Source organism: Macaca thibetana, chromosome 7 (genome assembly GCF_024542745.1).
Source record: "Macaca thibetana thibetana isolate TM-01 chromosome 7, ASM2454274v1, whole genome shotgun sequence".
Taxonomy (NCBI): Eukaryota; Metazoa; Chordata; class Mammalia; order Primates; family Cercopithecidae; genus Macaca; species Macaca thibetana.
The window spans coordinates 2,203,458-2,223,268 of NC_065584.1; the positions used below are offsets into that span (position 1 = coordinate 2,203,458).

The window sequence follows — 19,811 nt, forward strand, 5'->3', positions numbered from 1 at the left end:
AGTTATGTCTTTTTTTTTTTTTTTTTGGTCTTTATTATTATTCTTATTTAAATAGAGTTCATTTTTTTTTTTTTTTTTTTTTTGAGACGGAGTCTCGCTCTGTTGCCCAGGCTGGAGTGCAGTGGTGCACTATTGGCTTACTGCAACCTCTGCTTCCTGGGTTCAAGCAGTTCTCCCACCTCAGCCTCCCAAGTAGCTGGGATTACAAGCACCTGCCACCACGCCTGGGTAATTTTTGTATTTTTAGTAGAGACAGGGTTTCACCATGTTGGCCAGGCTGGTCTCAAACTCCTGACCTCGGGTGATCCTCCCACCTCGGCCTCCCAAAGTGTTGGGATTATAGGCGTGAGGCACAGCGCCTGGCCTTAAATAGAGTTCATTTCTTTTCTTTTTTTTTTTTTTTTTGAGACAGAGTCTCGCTCTGTCACCCAGGCTGGAGTGCAGTGGCATGATCTTGGCTCACTGCAAGCTCCGCCTTCTGGGTTCATGCCATTTTCCTGCCTCAGCCTCCCAAGTAGCTGGGACTACAGGCGCCTGCCACCATGCCCGGCTAATTTTTTTGTATTTTTAATAGAGACAAGGTTTCACCATGTTAGCCAGGATGGTCTCAATCTCCTGACCTCGTGAGCCGCCCGCCTCGGCCTCCCAGAGAGCTGGGATTACAGGTGTGAGCCACTGCGCCCGGCCCAATAGAGTTCATTTCTTAGAGCAGTCTTAAAGAAAAATTGTGTAGACGGCACAGAGTTCCCATACACCACATTTAGTCCCCGATTCCCCTGCGTTATTAACATCTTGTGTTAACTGGTCCACTTGTTACGGTTGATGAGCCCGTCTTGCCAAGTTGTTGGTAACAAAAGTCCACAGTTCACATTGAGGTTCCCTCTTGGCGCTGTGCCTTCTATGGGTTTTCACAAGTATGCAATACGTGAACCCACCAGTGCTCAGTGTCCTGGAACCCTCCACTCCAGCCACCCACCCTCCCTTTCCCCAGCCCTTGGTGGCCACTGACCTAATGCGATCTCCATAGTTTTGGCTTTTCCAGAAGGTGTATGCTTGGAGTCACACACACGATGTAGCCTTCTGGCCTCGTTGGTTTTTCCTGTTTGTGTGTGTTGGCTGTCACGGGTGTTTCCCCAGGTAGTTCTTACTGCCTTCCTTTGGTTTCCTTTGATGTCACTGTCCCCACCCCCACCCCCAGTCTTCTCTTAGTGCCTCTCTCAAGTCTGTTGGCTGTGCTGCGGTCTGTCCTGCCCATCGTCACAGCCCTCTGGGACTGCTTGCCTTCAGATGCACCTTTGTTCACAGGCCTCACTGCTCACGTCCCAGCCGTCCTGGGGGTTCTCCTCTGTGTTTGAATGCCCCTGTGCCCAGCCCTGGCGCCTTCTTAGGGTGGGAGGCCTTGCTGTTCTGCATGGAGTTGCAAGAGAGGTCAGGGGCCTCCAGCCCAGGGCTTGGAGGAGTGGGCTGGCGTCCTCACCGTCGGACTGCCTGTGAGGTTCTTGCACGGTGGGGCTTTGCTGCTCTGGTCCCAGGGATCTTCCTTTGGACGCCGGCTCTGGACGCCTGATCCAGCTCCAGGAGGTGTCCTTAGTGGCTTCTCAAAGCTACAGTGGGCCCACGAGTGATGTGCACGTCAGCTGTCTGGCAGGTTGTATTGACCAGTGACTTGTGTTTGATAACTTATGTGTCCATCTGAGTTTTGAATCACTTAAGACACATTCTTGGTCCTGTTTGTGCATCTGAGCGAGGGCAGGTCCTGTGCGGGGTCCCCACACCTGCCTCTTGAGCACAGCCCCCGGTGGTGCCTGCAGGCTCACTATTCACCAGGGGAGCCCCAGGTCTATGTTTCTATCTCCCGGGAGGACTGCCTGCCTGGCGCCCGATAGGTGCTCAGGAAGTGCCCTTGGGATGGAGCACGAGTGCCACTGTGTCTTCTGTGCTGTGTGTGGGCAGCAGACCCACCATACGGTGGGCACCTGACTGGGCAGGCGGGTGTGTGGGGGTGCACGCTCTCTCCAGGATCAGATGGAAGTCCCCACCGTTTCTGGTTCCCCCAAACTGGCCCCACATTCCTTGCAGTCCCTTGTCCTGGTACTGGGTTCACAGAAGTCTCACTTGTGCCTGGGGCTGGGAGGCTCTGGTGAGGCCTGAGCGTGCTGCGCCTCGCTTCCATCCCACCTTTCCTTTCTGATCAAAGGTGGAGCTTATATTTGGAGGGGCAACTCCAGCTCCCTGGGGGTGCAGTCCTGCGGTCCTGCCCATTTGAAGGTAGGCGGGTAACCTGAGCTTGCCAGCCGCTCGACAGCATCCTTGACTCCTACTGCAGACATGCTCCTGGATCTCAGCGACCTGCTTCAGGTAGACAACCTCCGTCCTGCATCTTTCCCCACCTGGGGTTGTGACCGGGGTACACCAGGTGCCTCCATGCGTCTCAGTGGCCGGTCTGTGCTGCCTGCCCGGACAGGAAGTTTTGGTCTGTAGGATGAAGGGCCTTCATCACTTGGGGGTCACAGTCCAAGACTTGTGGGATTGTGGGTCTCCATGGCAGGAGGGCAGCTGCCAGTGCTGGGCATGGTTGGGTGTTAGCTAGGCCTGGGTGAACTGTGAACTTTTGTCCTACACAAAGGAGATTATTTTTAATTAAAAAAATTTTTTGTGAGTACCTAGTTTGGTATAGGAGATTATTTCTTTTGACCTTGCATTTTATTTATTTATGTATTGATGAGATGGAGTCTTGCTCTGTCACCCAGGCTGGAGTGCAGTGGCGTGATCTCAGCTTACTGCAACCTCTGCCTCCTGGGCTCAAGTGATCCTCCGACCTCAGCCTCCCAAGTAGCTGGGACCACAGGTGCCTGCCACCATGTCTGACTATTTTGTATTTTTAGTAGAGACGGGGTCTTGCCATGTTGCCCAGGCTGGTCTTGAACTCCTGAGCTCAAACAATCCTCCCACCAAGGCCTCCCTAAGTGCTGGGATCACAGGCATGAACAACCATACCTGGCCTCTTGCATGCATTTTAAATTGTAGAAAAATCTTGTATTACACTCTGTTTGGAGACACTCACTTTCTGGGTACCACAGAAAGCATTTTCAGTTACATCTCTCTTTCCACATGACTGAACAAAGCGACAGAGGGGAACACCAACCCCAGGGACCCCTGTGCAGACAGGACACAGGGCAGGGGCATCGAGGCTCTGCAGGGACAGTGCTGGGGGCTGCACCACAGGTCCTTGGTGACCATGCTGCTGCGGACTCAAAAAGAGAAATACCATTGAAAACAGTTGTGACCACATGCAGAATTCATGTAGATTTCACTCCCCGAAGGGAGCTGTGTCCAGATCCAGGTGCCCTCCAGGGTTCTGGGCACCCATAGGCTGTGCTGCCACCTCTGGTCCTCGGGGGCTTGCCGCCCTTGACAGCAGCCCACAGTTAGGCTTCTGCCTGTGTCAGGTGACACCTGGGGTCCTTGTCCTCCCAGCTGTCTTTATAAATGGCAACTCAGAAGCTACTGCTGAAATATTTTGTGGTCAAGCTAAAAATACTCTGCTGGAATTGTGATAATCCAGCAAATCCACATTTCAGATGCTCTGTGCTCAGTTCAGGGCGAAACCACATGACCCCATTTCCAACCCCACGACTTCCCAGGGAAGATGAGTGTGAGTGCCAGGGCCAGGCAGCTTCTCCGGAAGTGGTCAGGCTCCTGGGGACTCAGATGGTCCCATGGAGAACTCATGGAGTCTCCCTCTTGATCCCTGCCTTAGGGCAGACCCAGGTTGCTCACTGGCCTGGGCGTACAGCTCCTCAGACACCCATGAGGGCAGTCTGCAGGCAGAATCCACCTGCTGCCCAGCAAGAGAGTTGGGGGGGCAGCTGGCCATGCTGCACCCTGACCTCTGCCCTCAGGGAGCAGCCACGGTTAGACTGTTAGCAGGAGGATTTCCAATACACGGTCCTCATACATGTTAGCAACTCTGTAAACAACTGCATATGTTTAGGCTGGGCGTGGTGGCTCACACCTGTAATCCCAGCACTTTGGGAGGCTGAGGCAGGCAGATCACCTGAGGTCAGGAGTTTGAGACCAGCCTGGCCAACATGGTGAAACCCCGTCTCTACTAAAAATACAAAAATTAGCTGGGCATCATGGCAGATGCCTATAATCCCAGCTACTCAGGAGGCTGAGAGAGGAGAATGACTTGAACCCTGGAGGCGGAGGTTGCAGTGAGTCGAGATTGCGCCATTGCACTCCAGCCTGGGCAACAAGAGCAAAACTCCGTCTCAAGAAAACAAACAAAAAACTGCAGCCGGGTGCGGTGGCTCACGCCTGTAATCCCAGCACTTTGGGCGGCTGAGGTGGGTGGATCACGAGGTCAGGAGATCAAGACCATCCTGGCTAACATGGTGAAACCCCATCTCTGCTAAAAATACAAAAAAAAATTAGCTGGGCGTGGTGGCGGGCACCTGTAGTCCTAACTACTCAGGAGGCTGAGGCAGGAGAATGGTGTGAACCCGGGAGGCAGAGCTTGCAGTGAGCCGAGATCGCGCCACTGCGCTCCAACCTGGGCGATAGAGTGAGACTGTCTCAAAAACAGACAAACACACAAAAACAAAAAATCTGCATGCGTTTTGCACACATGACTTTTTAAATGTAAAGGCTTTTTAAATGCTTCCATTTAAAAATTCCCTTTGGAGATTCCTCACTTGCAGCATTCAGATATCATCGATCCCTGTGTCTCTGGGACACAAGGTTGAGGGTGTGGCGTTTGAGGTGGGCAGGCAGAGGCCGGCAGCAGATCTGGTTCTGCTGTGGCTTAAAGAGAGATGTGGGATCAGGACGGTCAAGTTGCAGGGGCCTGACGGGGACCCAGCACAGGGGCTGGAGCGCTCACACGTGACATGCATGAGTCACACCTAGACACATTGTATGCATGTGTACACACATGCATGTCTGCACACCGCATGCAGATGCACACACACACTACATGTGCTCACACGCCCCACAGTTTGGTGAGCAGACCCCAGGGATCCCTGGAACCCCCAGAAACTGTGAGGAGGAGAAATTCCTTCAGAAGGCACACTCTGTGAGCCACCAACCCTTGTGATGGAGCTCTCAGGGATATAATGGAGAAGACGGAAGCTGCGCCCCACTGGGGTGGAAGGTGACCAGGGAGGAGCTGCTGTGGGGGCCCAGCCCTCCCAGCGGGCAGGGTCCCTGATCAGAAGTATCCCCAAAAAGTGCTGCCTCTGTCTCCTGCCTCTAGTGCAGACAGGCCCCTTTGTGTTCGGTCCCTTAGGTCTCCCAGTACCCCAGAGTCAGCAAGCACCTGGAAGTGCCACTGGCGTGCCAGGACAAGGGGACTTATCTAAGGGCCCACGAGCCGGGCTCAGTCAGGCGAGGGAATTCTTCGGGGGAGGCTAGCGGCAGAGGGCCAGACTAGCCAAGCCTGTGAGGCCCAGGGGCCCCAGGGGCAAGCCTGGGATGAAGACAGCCAAGGGTGGGCAGGACTCTTGCAGGCTCCCGCAGGGACCAGGATTTTGCCACTCTGCACCTCATCCACACCTGCCAGCAGACATTGCTCAGCAGCATCCTCCCCCAGCCAGCAGGGCTCCCTAGGGGTACTCCGCCCATGGCAGGGCTGTGCACAGGGTCTGCACACTGGCTGGAGTCCTTGTTTTGCTGAGGACAAGCAGCAGTGCTCCCATCACTGCCAGCCCTCGGGGTTGCACCTCTCAGTCTGGGCCTCACCTCCACTGCCCTATGGCAGGGAAGAGAGCAATGGGAGGTGGTCAAGGCAGGGGTGACAGGATCTGCGTGGATTTGGACCTAAGGTGGGAACAGTGCAGGGGGCAGGGGAGTCACTGAGGGACACAGATCTCAATCCCAGCAAGGGGACTGAGGCCAAGACCCCTGGGCCCATCGGAATCTGGGCTGGAGGGTGGCTGGTGGGAGCACATGTGGACAGGACAGGTTTTGTGTTCATGGGTGCACGGTTGTGAATGAAATGCAGTGTGCACCGTGTGATGATGCCCTGGGAGGGACCTTGCAGTCAGGTTTTCTTCTAAGCAGATGCCATCATTGGCGAGACAGCAGCGGGGCCTAAAGCAGTGGCCTAGAGGAAGAAGGCAGGGCCCTGGGAGCCCCAGCAGCCGAGGGAGGACAGCCAGGCTTTCGGGTGTAGGGTGGCTGCTCCACAGGCCATTGGAGTCTTTAAAGACTGAACAATAGATGCATTTTAAGAGAAAAAAAGCAAACATTTCCTTAAATACCAATGTTGGTTTCTGGTTGTGCTCTCTCCATCTCAGGTGAACGTGTACGTGCTGGGAAAGACGTTTCTTCTCTTGGCCAGAGAGCTCTGCATCAATGCGCCGGCCATAGGTAGGCATCTGGGTGAGCTGCTGGGGTGTCCAGCAGGCTGCTGTAGGGACCAGCGTGCCAAATGTCCTTTGAGCAGGCTGGGCGCCGTGGCTCAAGCCTGTGATCCCAGCACTTTGGGAGGCCGAGGCGGGCGGATCACGAGGTCAGGAGATCGAGACCATCCTGCCTAACCCGGTGAAACCCCGTCTCTACTAAAATAAAAAAAAAAAGGGTCCTTTGAGCAGCAGAGGGAAATCCTGTCCAAGTACGGGACCCCCCAAAGTAAGAAATGTCTCTTAAAGCTGCTAGGAGCTCAGCAATGTGGGGCCTTATTTTCTAAGACAGAGTCTCGCTGTTGTCCAGGCTGGAGTGCAGTGGCATGTTCATAGCTCACTGCAGCCTCAAACTTCTGGGCTCAAGTGATCCTCCTGCCTTGGCCTCCCAAAGCGCTGGGATTACAGGCATGAGACTGCACCTGGCCTGGGGCTTGCTTTCTGCTGCAAAACCAGAAGGCCCATTGTCAGTGCCTGTCAGGTGTGCAGGAAGGTGTAGACAGAGGGAAACAGAAGCGCTGTGTGCTGGGAAAATCTTGTGTGGACAAGGTTTAAGGAACACACCTGGCACCAGGTGCCTCTGGACAGATGGGGACAGTGGGGCAGCTCCTGGATGTGCTTTCCAGCCACAGCCCTCTTTTGTGGTTTTTCTGCCACTTTTGTTCTGTGTTGAGTGCCCAGTGTTGTGCGAGTTTATGGAGCTCCTGTATGCCTTTCTTGATATATGTTAGGTGTAGGGTAAGTCGTGTTTCCCCCTCAAGGCAGCAGCAGAGTTCATGCATGCAGAATCTAACCTGGTGGAAAAGTCTAGAAGGAAAGGATCAGAACAGCACTCACTGCCTGATGGTTCTGACCTACCCTTTCTTTACCAAGCAGATGACTGCTTTCCACAGCCTGCTTAGAGCCCACTTTCTTATTTTGCCTGTCTGCATCTAGGAGCATACGTCCTTGGGGTAGAGAAGCACCAGGTGGGGCTGGGTCACCAACAGGACTGAGCAGCGTGGGCTGCAGCAGCAGAGGGATGCTGGCTGGGGCTCTACACTTGGCCCATGCCCTCTCCCAGGTGCCAAGAGGGGCCATCCCTCTTTTCAGGGGTCATACAGGTTTTCCAGAAAGCAGCTGCCTACGGGGTGTGCAGAGTGGGAGGACAGAGGCAAGGGGTGGGAGAGCTTGCTTCACCCTATAGTCCACTCCTGCAACAGGCTGTCCCGCAGCAGTGTCACAGCTAGTGACACTGTGTCCCCAGGGATCCAGAACGCTGGGCCCAGCAGAATGCTCCCCCCACAGTCCGTTCATAGGGTAGGACTCTGAGGTGCTAGTGATACATTAGGACATAGAGACAACTAGGCACCTGGTGTTTCCCAGGGTGGCCCGGAAGCCAGCCAGCGACCCAGGGGACGGATGGGCTTCACTGGGGTGCAGTTTGCTCCAGACTACGTAGCATGTTCAGCATGACAGCTTTTCTCCTCGGGATGGGAGCTGTTCTGTTGCATGAGAAAGAGAATACCCCACTGTACAACTGTAGTCATTTACTGACACATGAGTGTTATTTTAGGCAACCTTTATTACAGAAGTCCACTATTTTAAGTGACTTTTTGCCGATTTTAGATTTGAAGGGAAGGTCTCAAGTTAAGCTTGGAACCACTTAGAATCCAAGAGGTGGCAGGAACATCCAACCCCTCAAAGCAGGTGGCGTGGGTGCCACTGGGAGGGGATCTGGGGCCTGCCTTGTGCCCTCAATCTTCCTCCACCTGAGACGTGCACCCCAGTGTACCAGAGATGCCTATGACTCCGATCCCCGGGCTCTGGCTATGTGGAAAAGGCCTCTACTTTACACAATCAAGTTTCAGCTGACTACATGTCAGAGAGAGACAAGGCTAAGAGCAGTTAGTACATTGACTTCCGCTCCGCTCACTTGCCGATCTGCTGCAGCCTCCCCGGGCACCTCAGGCGTAGAAGATGAGCTCAGGGATCTGCCCACCCTGGACCCCAGTCCCGTTGGTGCTATCCGAGGAGCACTGGAACTGGAAGGCCACCTTTCCGCACTGCACTTCTGTCATCCCCTCCTGCCCAAAGTAGCTGAGTTCGCTGCCATCCAGGACGGCACTGGCCGTGTAGAAGGTGTCTTGTTCAACCTGGACCGGGTGTTCAAACCAGACCGGGAAGGTGTTACTGGATCCGTCTGACATGAACTTGGTCAGGTTCTGAGCCAGAACCACCCCGAGCCGCTTGAGCTCAATCTTCACGCTGTACTCAGCCTTCCCAGAGCTGGACCCATACAGGCCCAGCCCTGCAATAAATACCCTTCTGTCCACTGCAAACTGGATGCTGTCACAGCGCCCGCGGTACCGCCACTGGTTGCTGCGGTAGGCAGAAGACTGGAATCGGTGGCACCTCTGCGGGGCAAGGCCCTTCCTCTTGGTCAGGGGGAAGTCCAGGCGGGGCTTGTTGGTGGCCGTGTACCACAGGAAGATGCTGTGGGTCTCCTCCAGAGTCAGGATGTCTGACTGGGCAGCGCCATTGGCAAACTCCTCTAGGGTCATGGTTGGAATTCGGACCAGATAGAGGGCTCGCCCCAAAACATGCCTCTTGTTTCGTGGGGTGACTGGCAGCCCCTGCCTCTTGCACTCTGCCTCGGCCCAGTTCAGGACGGCCTCGAAGACCACTGCCTCCTTGGTGTTGAGGGCCTCCCGAGTGACAATAATCTCCAGCGTCTGCCGGTCTATCTCACAGAAGCCTTCGGACCGTAGGGCCATCTCGGCCTGTGCATCGATGACCTCCCAGCAGCGCTGCGTCAGCTCAGGCTCCTCAAACAGCCGGCTCTGGGACAGCAAGACACAGGCGTTCTTGGCTTCCAAACTTGTCTCCAGAAAGTTGACACAAGCTTTTGCCAATGCTGGGACGATGTACTTCTTAGCAGCGTAGAGAGTGGCCAGCACCGTGTCAGCTTCCAGATCGATCTCATCACTGTACATGTACCTAGGCGAGGCAAGGCCCGCGTCAGGGGCTGGCTCCCAAGCACCTATTGCGGGGCTGGGCCTGGGAGAGTCGTCCATCAGCTCCTGTGTGCTCCCCCTCAGAAGCCACGGGAGGCCGCCTAGAACGGAACCACCCGTCCTTCCCCAGTACAGAGTGGACTTACTTTAACAGGATCAGAAAGGCTGCGGGCTCCACGTCGGGAATGTGAATTTCAGATTTGACTTCCGCCAGGTCCCCGTAGAACATGGCATAGAAGACGGAGCTTCCGACAGCCAGGACGTACTGGGAGGAGAAAGCGCCGCCGTGAGCCTGGCTGTCCCGCGGGCTGCGGGCAGCCACACGGCAGGCGGGGCACGCCTTCCGAGAGGGGAGGGGTCGCCGCTACCCACCTTGTGGGCGGGCACCGTCCTGGTCGCCCCCGGGGGCCCCACGACGAAGTGCACGTCGGCCATGAGCTCGTTGTTAAACATGAGCGCGTTCCTGCAAAGGCAGAGGCACGGGCTGGGGGCGCGGGCGCGGGCGCGCGCGGGTGCGCGGGCCGCGGGGGGCGGGCTCACCTCTCGCGCAGCGTGGGGCGGCAGCACCGCCAGCCGGGGCTTTCCGGGTGGTTGTTGCCGAGTGTGGGGGGCGCGGGCGCGGGCGGCGGGGGCGCGGGCGCGGGGGCGCTGGGCGGGCTGCGCGGCCCGGCCTTCCTGCCCACGGCGGCACCGGCGTTGCTGTTGGCGAGGTCCGCGGCCGCGGCGCTGGCGGGGGCGTAGAGCTCCGCCGCCATCTTCGCGGGCGGGGTGGCGGGGGCGGCCTCGGCGCCTGTGGACGCCGCGCCCCGCGCCCTCGCACCGCGCCGGGGCCTTGGGAGCGGCTCTGCAAGCAAAAGCAGGGAGGTCAGGCACTGAGCAACGCGGCCATGCAGGCAGGCCAGGGGCAGCAGCATGGGCGGCGGCGGCGCTGCGACCCGCGGGGTTGCCACCCGCTCCCTTGCCACCCCCGCCCCTGCGACCCTGCGACCCTGCCCGAGCCCAGCCTAGCGCAGCCCGGCCAGGCCCGGCCGCAGGGGGCGCCGTCCCGCCCGCCTGAGCCTGTACCCGCCGCGGCGCCGGCGCGTCACGCTGCGTCAGGGCCGCGCCCCGCGCGACGACGCTGCCGCGCGGCCCCGCCCCCAGGCCCAACAGCCTGGGAGCTGCTGGAGTTTCCGTGCCCTGCAACCGGCGCGAGACGCGCACTGTGCAGAGGCCACCGTGGAAGGCGGCTCCCGGCTCTGGCAGGCGGCTGCCCCCAGACCCGCAGTGCCATGCGCAGGTGCTTGCGCCCGTTCTTTAGTTAGCGATCTTTTGGTTAGGAACGCAGGTGGACCTGCTTGTTGGCCGTTTGCATTCCGGAGTCTGTGCCTCTGGCCGAGGCTTGTCGGATGGTCGTAGGGCTTCCTCGTTGGTTCGGATGCCTAGTGATTTAGCTTACTGCAGACGCCAGCAGCAAACGCTCGCGGAGAGCGCGGTCCACTCTGCTCTGAGGGCTTTCACGGGCAGGAGCTGCTATTTCCTCGCATTTTCCTCGAGGAAATGGGCACAGAGAGGTTAGTCGCGTGCTGAAGGTCACACAGCGGGCGGGTGGGCAAGTCAGGATCTGGCTCCAGGCCTGCAGCCTTGGAGCTTGGGCCCCAGGGTGCGCCCTGCCTCTGTGGCTCTGCCTGTGGATCGCAGTCGCAGGCTCGTTCCCTATGGGGCCTCTAGCCTCCCAGCCTGGAGCTAATCTTGGGAGGTGCGTGACAGTGGGCACTGGCTTTGCCGATGTGGAGACCAGACTCCAGAGACTGTGTCACCTGGCTTGGTCTGCGCAGCCGGTGCACGCCAAGCTCGCGTGCAGACGAAGCTCCAGAGTCCTGGCTGTCAGGAGAGTTCCTCCCCGAGGACACACATGCAACCTTCTGGATCTCCAGGCTTCAGACTTTCAAAACTCCCATATATAGGAAAGCCCCCAGGACGCAGCCAGCAGCTTGGGTCATGGGTGCACCCATCACAGCAGTCCTGGGCGAAACAGTGAATAGGAGCTCTGTGTCTCTGGTCGTTACAGTTGTAGTAAATGTTCCCTGTAGTAAGAGTCCCCTTCGGAAGATATTTGCCGTATTTTCAACAAAAGACTCTCCAGGATTAATGAGCGACTACAAGTCAGGAAGGAAAAGGCTGACAATCCAGGTTTTTTAAAAAACGGGCAAAGGACGTGAACAGACACTATGCAATGACCCAGAGTGCACACATCATCATTTCGCCTGGGAATGGGGCGCCCGAGCCCCCAGGCGGCTGAACTTGAGACTTGTCACGCCAGTGTTGGTGGAACACGGAGCAGCTAGAGGTCACCTGCTGCAGGTGGGCGTGTAACTCCGCAGGGCCAAGCAGGGCCAAGCCCTTTGGAAAGCCGTAGCACATGCATGAGGGTCCAGAAAGTCCCAAGAGAAAGTGTGTGGATGCACCTACCAAGGACACACCCAGAGAGGCCACAGCTACGATTTCATAGTGTGGGACCACACTGGCAAAGACACACTGGCTGCTGTGGCCATGGTTTCTGTCCCAGCCATCTATTTCCATAGGAAAAGGTAACGGGCATAAGCAGTTTCCAGGAGAAATACAAATGGCCAGAGTGGAGACAGCCTACATGTCCATCAGCAACAGAAAGGATCAACACGTTGTGGTGGGTCCATTTGGGGAATGCAGTGAGAGGGAATAACTTACAGCAACACACAAGACCTGGGCGACAGCTGCCTCGGGTCTGGGGGGTGCCAGGATAGAACTGCTGAGCCACCAGAGGTAGTCAGCGTCTTGATCTGCATGGTGGTGTTGAGTGTGTGAATGATAATTCTCATCCTTAGAAGCCACCCTTTGCACTCTGATTTTTAAATATGTTACAGTGTAGGCCAGGCACGGTGGCTCACGCCTGTAATCCCAGCACTCTGGGAGGCCAAGGTGGGCGGATCACCTGAGGCCAGGAGACCAGCCTGGCCAACATGGTGAAACCCCATCTCTACTAAAAATACAAAAATTAACTGGGTGTGGTGGGCGTCTGTAATCCCAGCTACTTGGGAGGCCAAGGCAGGAGAATGGTTTGAACCAGGGAGTTGGAGGTCGCAGTGAACTGAGATCACACCACTGCACTCCAGCCTGGGTGACAGAGCCAGACTCTGTCGACCAGGCTGGTCTTAAACTCCTGGCCTCAAGTGATCCAACCGCCTAGGCCTCCCAAAGTGCTGGGATTACAGGTGTGAGCCACCACGCCCAGCCATCATTTTCTTTTTTTTTTTTTTTTTTTTTTTTTTTTTTTTTGAGACGAGTCTCACTCTGTCACCCAGGCTGGAGTGCAGTGGCGCAATCTCGGCTCACTGCAAGCTCCGCCTCCCGGGTTCACGCCATTCTCCCGCCTCAGCCTCTGAGTAGCTGGGACTACGGGCGCCCGCCACCGCGCCCGGCTAGTTTGTATTTTTAGTAGAGACAGGGTTTCACCATGTTAGCCAGGATGGTCTCGATCTCCTGACCTCGTGATCCACCCGCCTCGGCCTCCCAAAGTGCTGGGATTACAGGCTTGAGCCACCGCGCCCGGCCCATTTTCTTTTTTGTTTGTGATAGTGGTCATCCTAATGGATATGAGGTAGTGTCATGTGGTTTTGATTTGCATGTCCCTGATAAATAATGATGTTGAGCATCTGCTCGTGCTTGTTGGCCATTTGCATGCCATGTTTGGAGAAATGTCTGTTCAAGGGCTTTACCTTTTTTTTTGAGACAGTCTCACTCTGTTGCCCAGGCTGTAGTGCAGTGGTGAGGGTGCACCGCAAAGTCTGCCTTCCAGGTTCAAGCGATTCTCGTGCCTCAGCCTCCCAAAGAGCTGGGATTACGAAAGAGCAATTTGCCCATTTTTAATCAGTTTTGTTCCTGAGTTGTAGGAGTTTTTTGTATATTCAGGATGGTAACCCCTTATGAGATAGATGGTTTGCACATATTCTCTTCCCTTCCCTAGGATATCATTTCTGTTAATGGATTCCTTTGCTGGGCAGAAACTTTTTAGTTTGAGGTTATCCAATTTGTCTATTTTTACTTTTGTTGCCCTTGTTCTTGGTGTCATGTTCGAGAAATCTTTGCCAAGACCAATGTCATAAAGTCTTTGCCTGTGTTTTCTTCTACGGGTTTTATAGTTTCAAGTCTGCGTTTGGGTCTTGAATTGGTTTTGAGTTAGTTTTTGTGTATGATGTAAGGTCAGGGCCTATCTTTATTTGCAAGTGGATATCCAGTTTTCCCAGCGCTGCTTATTGAAGGGACCATCCTTTCCCCATTGTGAAAGAAGTTCTTGTCACCCTTTTGGAAAGTCACCTGCCCGTCATTGTCATTTCTGACCCCGTTCTGTTCTGTCCTGTCCTGTCCTGTTGGTCTGTAGGTCTGTCTTCATGTCAGCACCCTACTGGCTGTTGGACTTTTTAATTCTTTTCTTGACAGTGGTAATTTATTTGCTTCTTTTTCTTTGTTAGTCCCTTTGCCTACTTTAAATAATTAATTTTGTTAATTTTAAATTTTCTGTTATTTGACTTAGTTCATTAATTTCATTGCTTCCTTTATTTATTTATTTTTGAGATGGAGTCTTGCTCTGTCGTCCAGGCTGGAGTGCAGTGGTGCCATCTCAGCTCATTGCAACCTCTGCCTCACAGGTTCAAGCGATTCTCCTGTCTCAGTCTCAGTCTCCGAGTAGCTGGGATTACAGGTGCATGCCACCACGTCCAGCTAATTTTTTGTATTTTTTAGTAGAGATAGGGTTTCACTGTGTTGCCCAGGCTGGTTTCGAACTCCTGAGCTCAGGCAATCAAAGTGCTAGCCTCTTACAATCAAAGTACCTCGGCCTCCCAAAGTGCTAGGATTACAGGCATAAGCCATCACGCCTGGCCCATTGCTTTCTTAAATATACAAAGCGCTTAAGTTAATAAAGTTATCTAAAGGATTGTACTTTAATTTCTAATAGCATTTGGAGGTGAGGGGACTACTTGTTTTTGCTCGTTTTTAGTTTTTTGGGTTTTTTTTACTTGGGATCAAGTGGCACATCCTGTGTGAAATGTATTGAGAGTTTCTTTGTTCTGTAATACCTGGTCATTTTCATAACTGTCCCACAGACACTGGAAAAGCATAATGACTCCATGGGGTACAGAATTTAGAACATCCTTGTCAGATTGATCCTATAGTGATGTGTCTTATATTGTCCCTTAGTCTTTTTTTCCTAATCAGTCTGTCAAATTTCAGAGAGCCATGTTAAAATCTCCGCTTATTGTGGTTTCGAAGGTTGTTTCATTGCTTTTCCTTCATTTAATTCTTCCTCTGTCACTGTGCACCTGCAGATTCCAGGCTGCTTCACATAGTTTCCTTTGCATTATGAAATGCTCATGCCTGTCCTGTGCCACTCTGCCACTCCACGTTTGCCCACAGTGCCGCCGCTGCCCAGCGCCTCTCCTCCACCCTAGTCACTGACGGATTTGTCTTGAAAGCACGCTTTTTGCTTGTCTTTTTTGTTTTGAAACATGGTCTCAGTCACCTAGGCTAGAATGCAGTGGCACAGTCATGGCTCAATGCAGCCTCGACCTCCTGGACTCAAGCAATCCTGCCACCTCGGCCTTCCAAGTAGGTAGGAATGTAGGTATGAGCCACTCTGCCTGGCTTGTCTTGAATTTTTTTTTTTTTTTTTTTTTTTTTTTTTTTTTGGAGATGGAGTCTCGCTTTGTCGCCTAGGCTGGAGTACAGTGGCACAATCTTGGCTCTTTGCAACCTCCACCTCCCAGGTTCAAGCAATTCTCCTGTCTCAGCCTCCTTAGTACCTGGGATGACTGCAGGGACATACCATGCCACGCCCAGCTAATTTTTGTACTTTACTTTAGTAGAGACGGGGTTTCACTGTATTGGCCAGGCTGGTCTTGAACTCCTGACCTCAGGTAATCCACCCTCCTTGGCCTCCCGAAGTGCTGGGATTACACGTGTGAGCCACCATGCCCAGCCGTCGATATATTTTCCAGTGTCTTTGAACTGAGTTTTCTATTTGAAGAATTAATGAGTGTCAAAGTCCCACCTCCATCAGTACATCTTTTTCTTTTTTTTTTTTTTTCTGTCACCCAGGCCTGAGTACAGTGGTATAATCACAGCTCACTACAGCCTCGACTTCCCGGGTTCGAGTGATCCCCTTGCTTCAGCCTCCTCAGTAGCTGGGACTAGACCACACCCACTAATTTTTTTTTTTTTTTTGGAGGCAGAGTCTTGCTCTGTCGCCCAGACTGGAGTGCAGTGGCATGATCTTGGCTTACTGTAACCTCCACCTCCCAGGTTCAAGCAATTCTGGAGTCTCAGCCTTTCAAGTATCTGGGACTATAGGTGCCCGCCACCACACCTGGCTAATTTGTGTGTGTGTGTGTGTGTTGTATTTTAGTAGAGACAGGGTTTCACCATGTTGCCTAGGGTGGTCTGGAACTCCTAAGCTCAGGCAGTCCACCTGCCTTGGCCTCCCAAAATTCTGGGATTACAGGTGTGAGCCATCACACCCGGCCTCACACCCACTAATTTTTTGTTTGTTTGTTTCTTTGTTTTTTGAGACGGAGTCTCACTCTGTCATCCAGGCTGGAGTACAATGGTGTGATCTTGGCTCACTGCAATCTCCGCCTCCTGGGTTCAAGCGATTCTCCTGCCTCATCCTCCCAAGTAGGTGGGCCCAGCTCATTTTTTGTATTTTAGTTGAGACAGGGTTTCACCATGTTGCCCAGGGTGGTCTTGATCTCCTGAGCTCAGGCCATCCACCTGCCTCAATCTCCCAAAGTGCTGGGATCACAGGCGTGAGCCACAGCACCCAGCCCCGGCCAAATTTTTTTTTTTAATTTTTGTATAGAGTTCGTCTCAACATTGCCCAGTCTATAAGCATATCCTTTTTTTTTTTTTTTTTTTTTTTGAGACAGAGCTTTGCTCTTGTTGCCCAAGCTGGAGTGCAATGGTGCCATCTCAGCTCACTGAAACCTCCACCTCCCTGATTCAAGCAATTCTCCTGCCTCAGCCTCCTGAGTAGCTGGGACTAGAGGCATGTACCACCATGCCCTGCAAATTTTGTATTTTTAGTAAAGACGGGGTTTCTCCATGTTGGTGAGGCCAGTCTCAAACTCCGGACCTCAGGTGATCTGCCCACCTTGGCCTCCCAAAGTTCTGGGATTATAGGCGTGAGCCACCACGCCCAGGTTATAACTGTATTTTTTATCATTCTTTTTATTTCTAGCTCCGATGATTTTATCTTATTGAAAATTATTAAAAATCTTAGCAATTATGTTATTTTAAATTATCTTGGTTTTTTTCTCTGAATAATATCTGTTTTAGCTGCCGAATCACCAAAAATCCTTTGTTTTTATCTGTAGTTGTGGGTGCGTAGTGGGTACGTATGTTTATGGGGCACATGAGGTGTTTGGATGCTGCCTGCAGTGTGTAACAATCGCATCAGGGTAAATGCGGCATCTTTCACCTCAAGCATTCATCCTTCGTGTTACAGACACGCTCAGCTGGAAAGGGGGCCTGCGTCATGAGTATGAAGGGATGCAAGTCATAGCTACCTGAGTCTGGTGGGACACAGCAGGGCCCTGTGGAGTCACATCACAGCCTCGTGCTCGGCGTAGGGGAGCGCTGCTTGGGTCCATGCAGTCGATCAGGGCCCGGGCTGTGCAGCACCCGGCCTGTCCTGCTCTAGGCACATCCCCTGCAGCACTGTGCTGTGCTGGCAGAGGTGCACAGCACCAGACCTCAGTGTGCACACACAGCCCCAGTGGCACTGCCATGCTGGTAGGGATGCCAGAAGTGGGTCCTCCTCTCACCCATGAGTGTCAGCTGATGCCGGCTGGCTGGCGACTTGTGTGCCCAACCCACGCCTGTCTTGCTCTAAGGGTCCCGGGACCGTTGTTGGGGGTGGTGCTGTTAGCATGGTCTGGAGGGAAGGCTGCTGGGTGTGAGCCCCTCTGTGCCCTGAGCAGGGCAGCCATGCAATAGGGGCACGCTGCCTGGCCCCAGCGTGTCTGCAGCAGGCTGGTTGGCAGCAGGTGGCCAGTGGCTCTCCTGGGTTCAGTGCCATGACTGCTCCAGCTGAGGATCAGAGAGGCTTTGTCCAGGGGAGGGGGACTGGTGGGGGGCCTGGGTTCCTGGAAAGACAAGTGCAGGTCACCCCACCCCTGGGCTGTCTGGGCCACCTGTGCACATGCTATGGCACATTGAGGCGGGCACTGAGACGCCGTGTCTGCTACAGACCCGTGCCTGTATATTCCGCGCTTTGCGCACCTACTGGAATTCGGAGAGAAGAACCACGAGGTGTCCATGACTGCCCTGAGGCTCCTACAGAGGATGAAGCGGGACTGGATGCACACAGGCCGGCGCCCCTCGGGCCTCTGCGGAGCAGGTACAGCGGGCCTTGCCCGTCTGGGGGATGCTGGCCTGGGTCCTGGCGTCACACTTTCCTGACGCCTGAGTGCTGGTGGGCTGTGCCAAATGTTTGCAGAGCACTGAGAGCTGCCTCCAGCCTTCTGTGGCTGACACTGGACTGGCCCACCAGGGTCCTCAGCCCTCCAGGACCTCCTGGCTGCCCCGTTGGCCTCTGTGTGTCCTGGCATAAGGGGCAGAACCCTCAGGGCAGAGTGGCCCTGACCCCAGGTTGCCTACATCTGGGTTGCGGCTGCACGGCCATCCCTGTCCGTGGGCTTGTGGGGCCCGGCTCCTGACGCGGATAGTGGTGTGGCCTCTCTGAGATGCTAGATTGTTGCTTATGAGGATGCCACGGGGCTGTCAGACTATCCCCCACCCCCAGCTGGGCGGTTGTTCTAGTTGGACCTCTGTGGCCCCCCAGGTTCCAGCTGTCACTCAAACTCTCACTTTGCCTTTGGTGCTGGTGGGTGGATGTGGCTGTGGCCTGGTCAACTACCCCAACCCTGGAATTGGAGCCCCAGGTCGGCAGGGCCCTTGCTCCTCACCAGGGCCCTCACCCTCATGCCCACAGAGTCCACTCTTCCCAGCAGGCTAGGTGCCAGCGTCCCTGCACTCTGCTGACAGCAGAATTCAGTCCACCTGAGAAGCCGTTCCATCTGCACACATGAAATTCAGTGCACCTGAGAGGCCGTTCCATCTGCACACATGATCTCCATGTTTGCTCTGGAGGTTCTGGGCCCACTGCAGCCTTGGTGAACCTGTGTCAGCTGCCAGCTGTGGCCTCGCCCCTTTCCCGCCTGGCCTGGCTCCGCATCCTCAGAATCCCCAGCTCCCATCACAACCTGTGTTTCCCGCACAGTCATCTTAAAGTTATTTTGTTTGCTTTGAGGGATTACGTGAAGCTCTCGGAAACCTTCATTTTAATTATTCTTGTATTTGAAAATGGAATGGGATGCAGCCACCACCCACCATAAGATAGAGAGGGTCTTGTTCAGGATGAGCCACACTAAGTGAGGATCTCACTGCCTTGGCACGGACACATCTTCCCAGGTCATCATCTCCCTGGCTGGGATCCGCAGTGTTTTCCTGGGCCACAGATACACTGTTGCCCTGATTCCCAGCTGTGGTTGACGAGGCCTGTCTCGTTGCTTTCTAGCACTCCTAGTTGCAGCCAGAATGCATGACTTCAGGAGGACTGTGAAGGAGGTCATCAGTGTGGTCAAAGTGTGTGAGTCCACGCTGCGAAAGAGGTAGGGGGCTCTCATTCATGGCATGGGCACCACGCAGACGCTTCGTCAGTCCAGCTCAGGCCTGCTTGCCGGAGCAGGTGCCACTTCCCAGGACCCTGCTATACCCCACCTGGCTGTTGGCCAGGACCTAGCCCAGCCCCCGTCACACCATGGCTTGGACATGCTGGCAGGCTGCCTTGCCTCCCTCCGGAGAGTTCCCTGCTAGTCCTTCTGAGGCCGGCTCTGTCCTGCGGAGGCGTCCTCCTCCTCCGATCCCTGTATTATTATTATTATTATTTTTTTTTTTTTTTTTTTGACGGAGTCTCGCTCTGTCGCCCCGGCTGGAGTGCAGTGGCTGGATCTCAGCTCACTGCAAGCTCCGCCTCCCGGGTTTGCGCCATTCTCCTGCCTCAGCCTCCCGAGTAGCTGGGACTACAGGCGCCCGCCACCCCACCCGGCTATTTTTTTTTGTATTTTTTAGTAGAGATGGAGTTTCACTGTGTTAGCCAGGATGGTCTCGATCTCCTGACCTTGTGATCCGCCCATCTCGGCCTCCCAAAGTGCTGGGATTACAGGCTTGAGCCACCGCGCCCGGCCTTTTTTTTTTTTTTTTTTGAGAGACAGCCTCGCTCTGTCGCCCAGGCTGGAGTGCAGTGGTGCGATCTTGGCTCACTGCAACCTCCGCCTCCCGGATACAAGAGATTCTCGGCCGGGCGCCGTGGCTCACGCCTGTAATCCCAGCACTTTGG

The 19,811-nt window shown here is 54.6% G+C and overlaps 3 protein-coding genes across 9 annotated transcripts in view; 1 reads left to right on the forward strand and 2 right to left on the reverse strand.

The window, feature by feature from the left end:
• The window catches only part of PACS2 (phosphofurin acidic cluster sorting protein 2), a 421,633-nt gene that overhangs the window by 145,660 nt on the left and 256,162 nt on the right, over positions 1 to 19,811 (reverse strand). The gene's annotated exons all lie outside the window — the stretch shown is intronic.
• The window catches only part of BRF1 (BRF1 RNA polymerase III transcription initiation factor subunit), an 81,659-nt gene that overhangs the window by 39,607 nt on the left and 22,241 nt on the right, over positions 1 to 19,811 (forward strand). For 4 of the 6 annotated variants that reach the window (XM_050796976.1, XM_050796977.1, XM_050796978.1 and 1 more), the window contains 4 exons: positions 2,327 to 2,358; positions 6,300 to 6,372; positions 17,661 to 17,810; positions 18,990 to 19,083. In XM_050796976.1, coding sequence (XP_050652933.1) covers positions 2,327 to 2,358; positions 6,300 to 6,372; positions 17,661 to 17,810; positions 18,990 to 19,083 — 349 coding nt within the window. The other 2 variants (XM_050796980.1, XM_050796979.1) reach the window with 2 other exon arrangements.
• Positions 7,949 to 19,811, reverse strand: part of BTBD6 (BTB domain containing 6) — a 60,038-nt gene continuing 48,175 nt past the window's right edge. Inside the window, exons 2-6 of one of the 2 annotated variants that reach the window (XM_050796988.1) lie at positions 10,466 to 10,486; positions 9,941 to 10,244; positions 9,773 to 9,863; positions 9,547 to 9,665; positions 7,949 to 9,383 (exon numbers count right to left, since the gene is read on the reverse strand). In XM_050796988.1, coding sequence (XP_050652945.1) covers positions 8,351 to 9,383; positions 9,547 to 9,665; positions 9,773 to 9,863; positions 9,941 to 10,155 — 1,458 coding nt within the window. In that variant the 5' untranslated portion in view covers positions 10,156 to 10,244; positions 10,466 to 10,486 and the 3' untranslated portion in view covers positions 7,949 to 8,350. The other variant, XM_050796987.1, reaches the window with a different exon arrangement.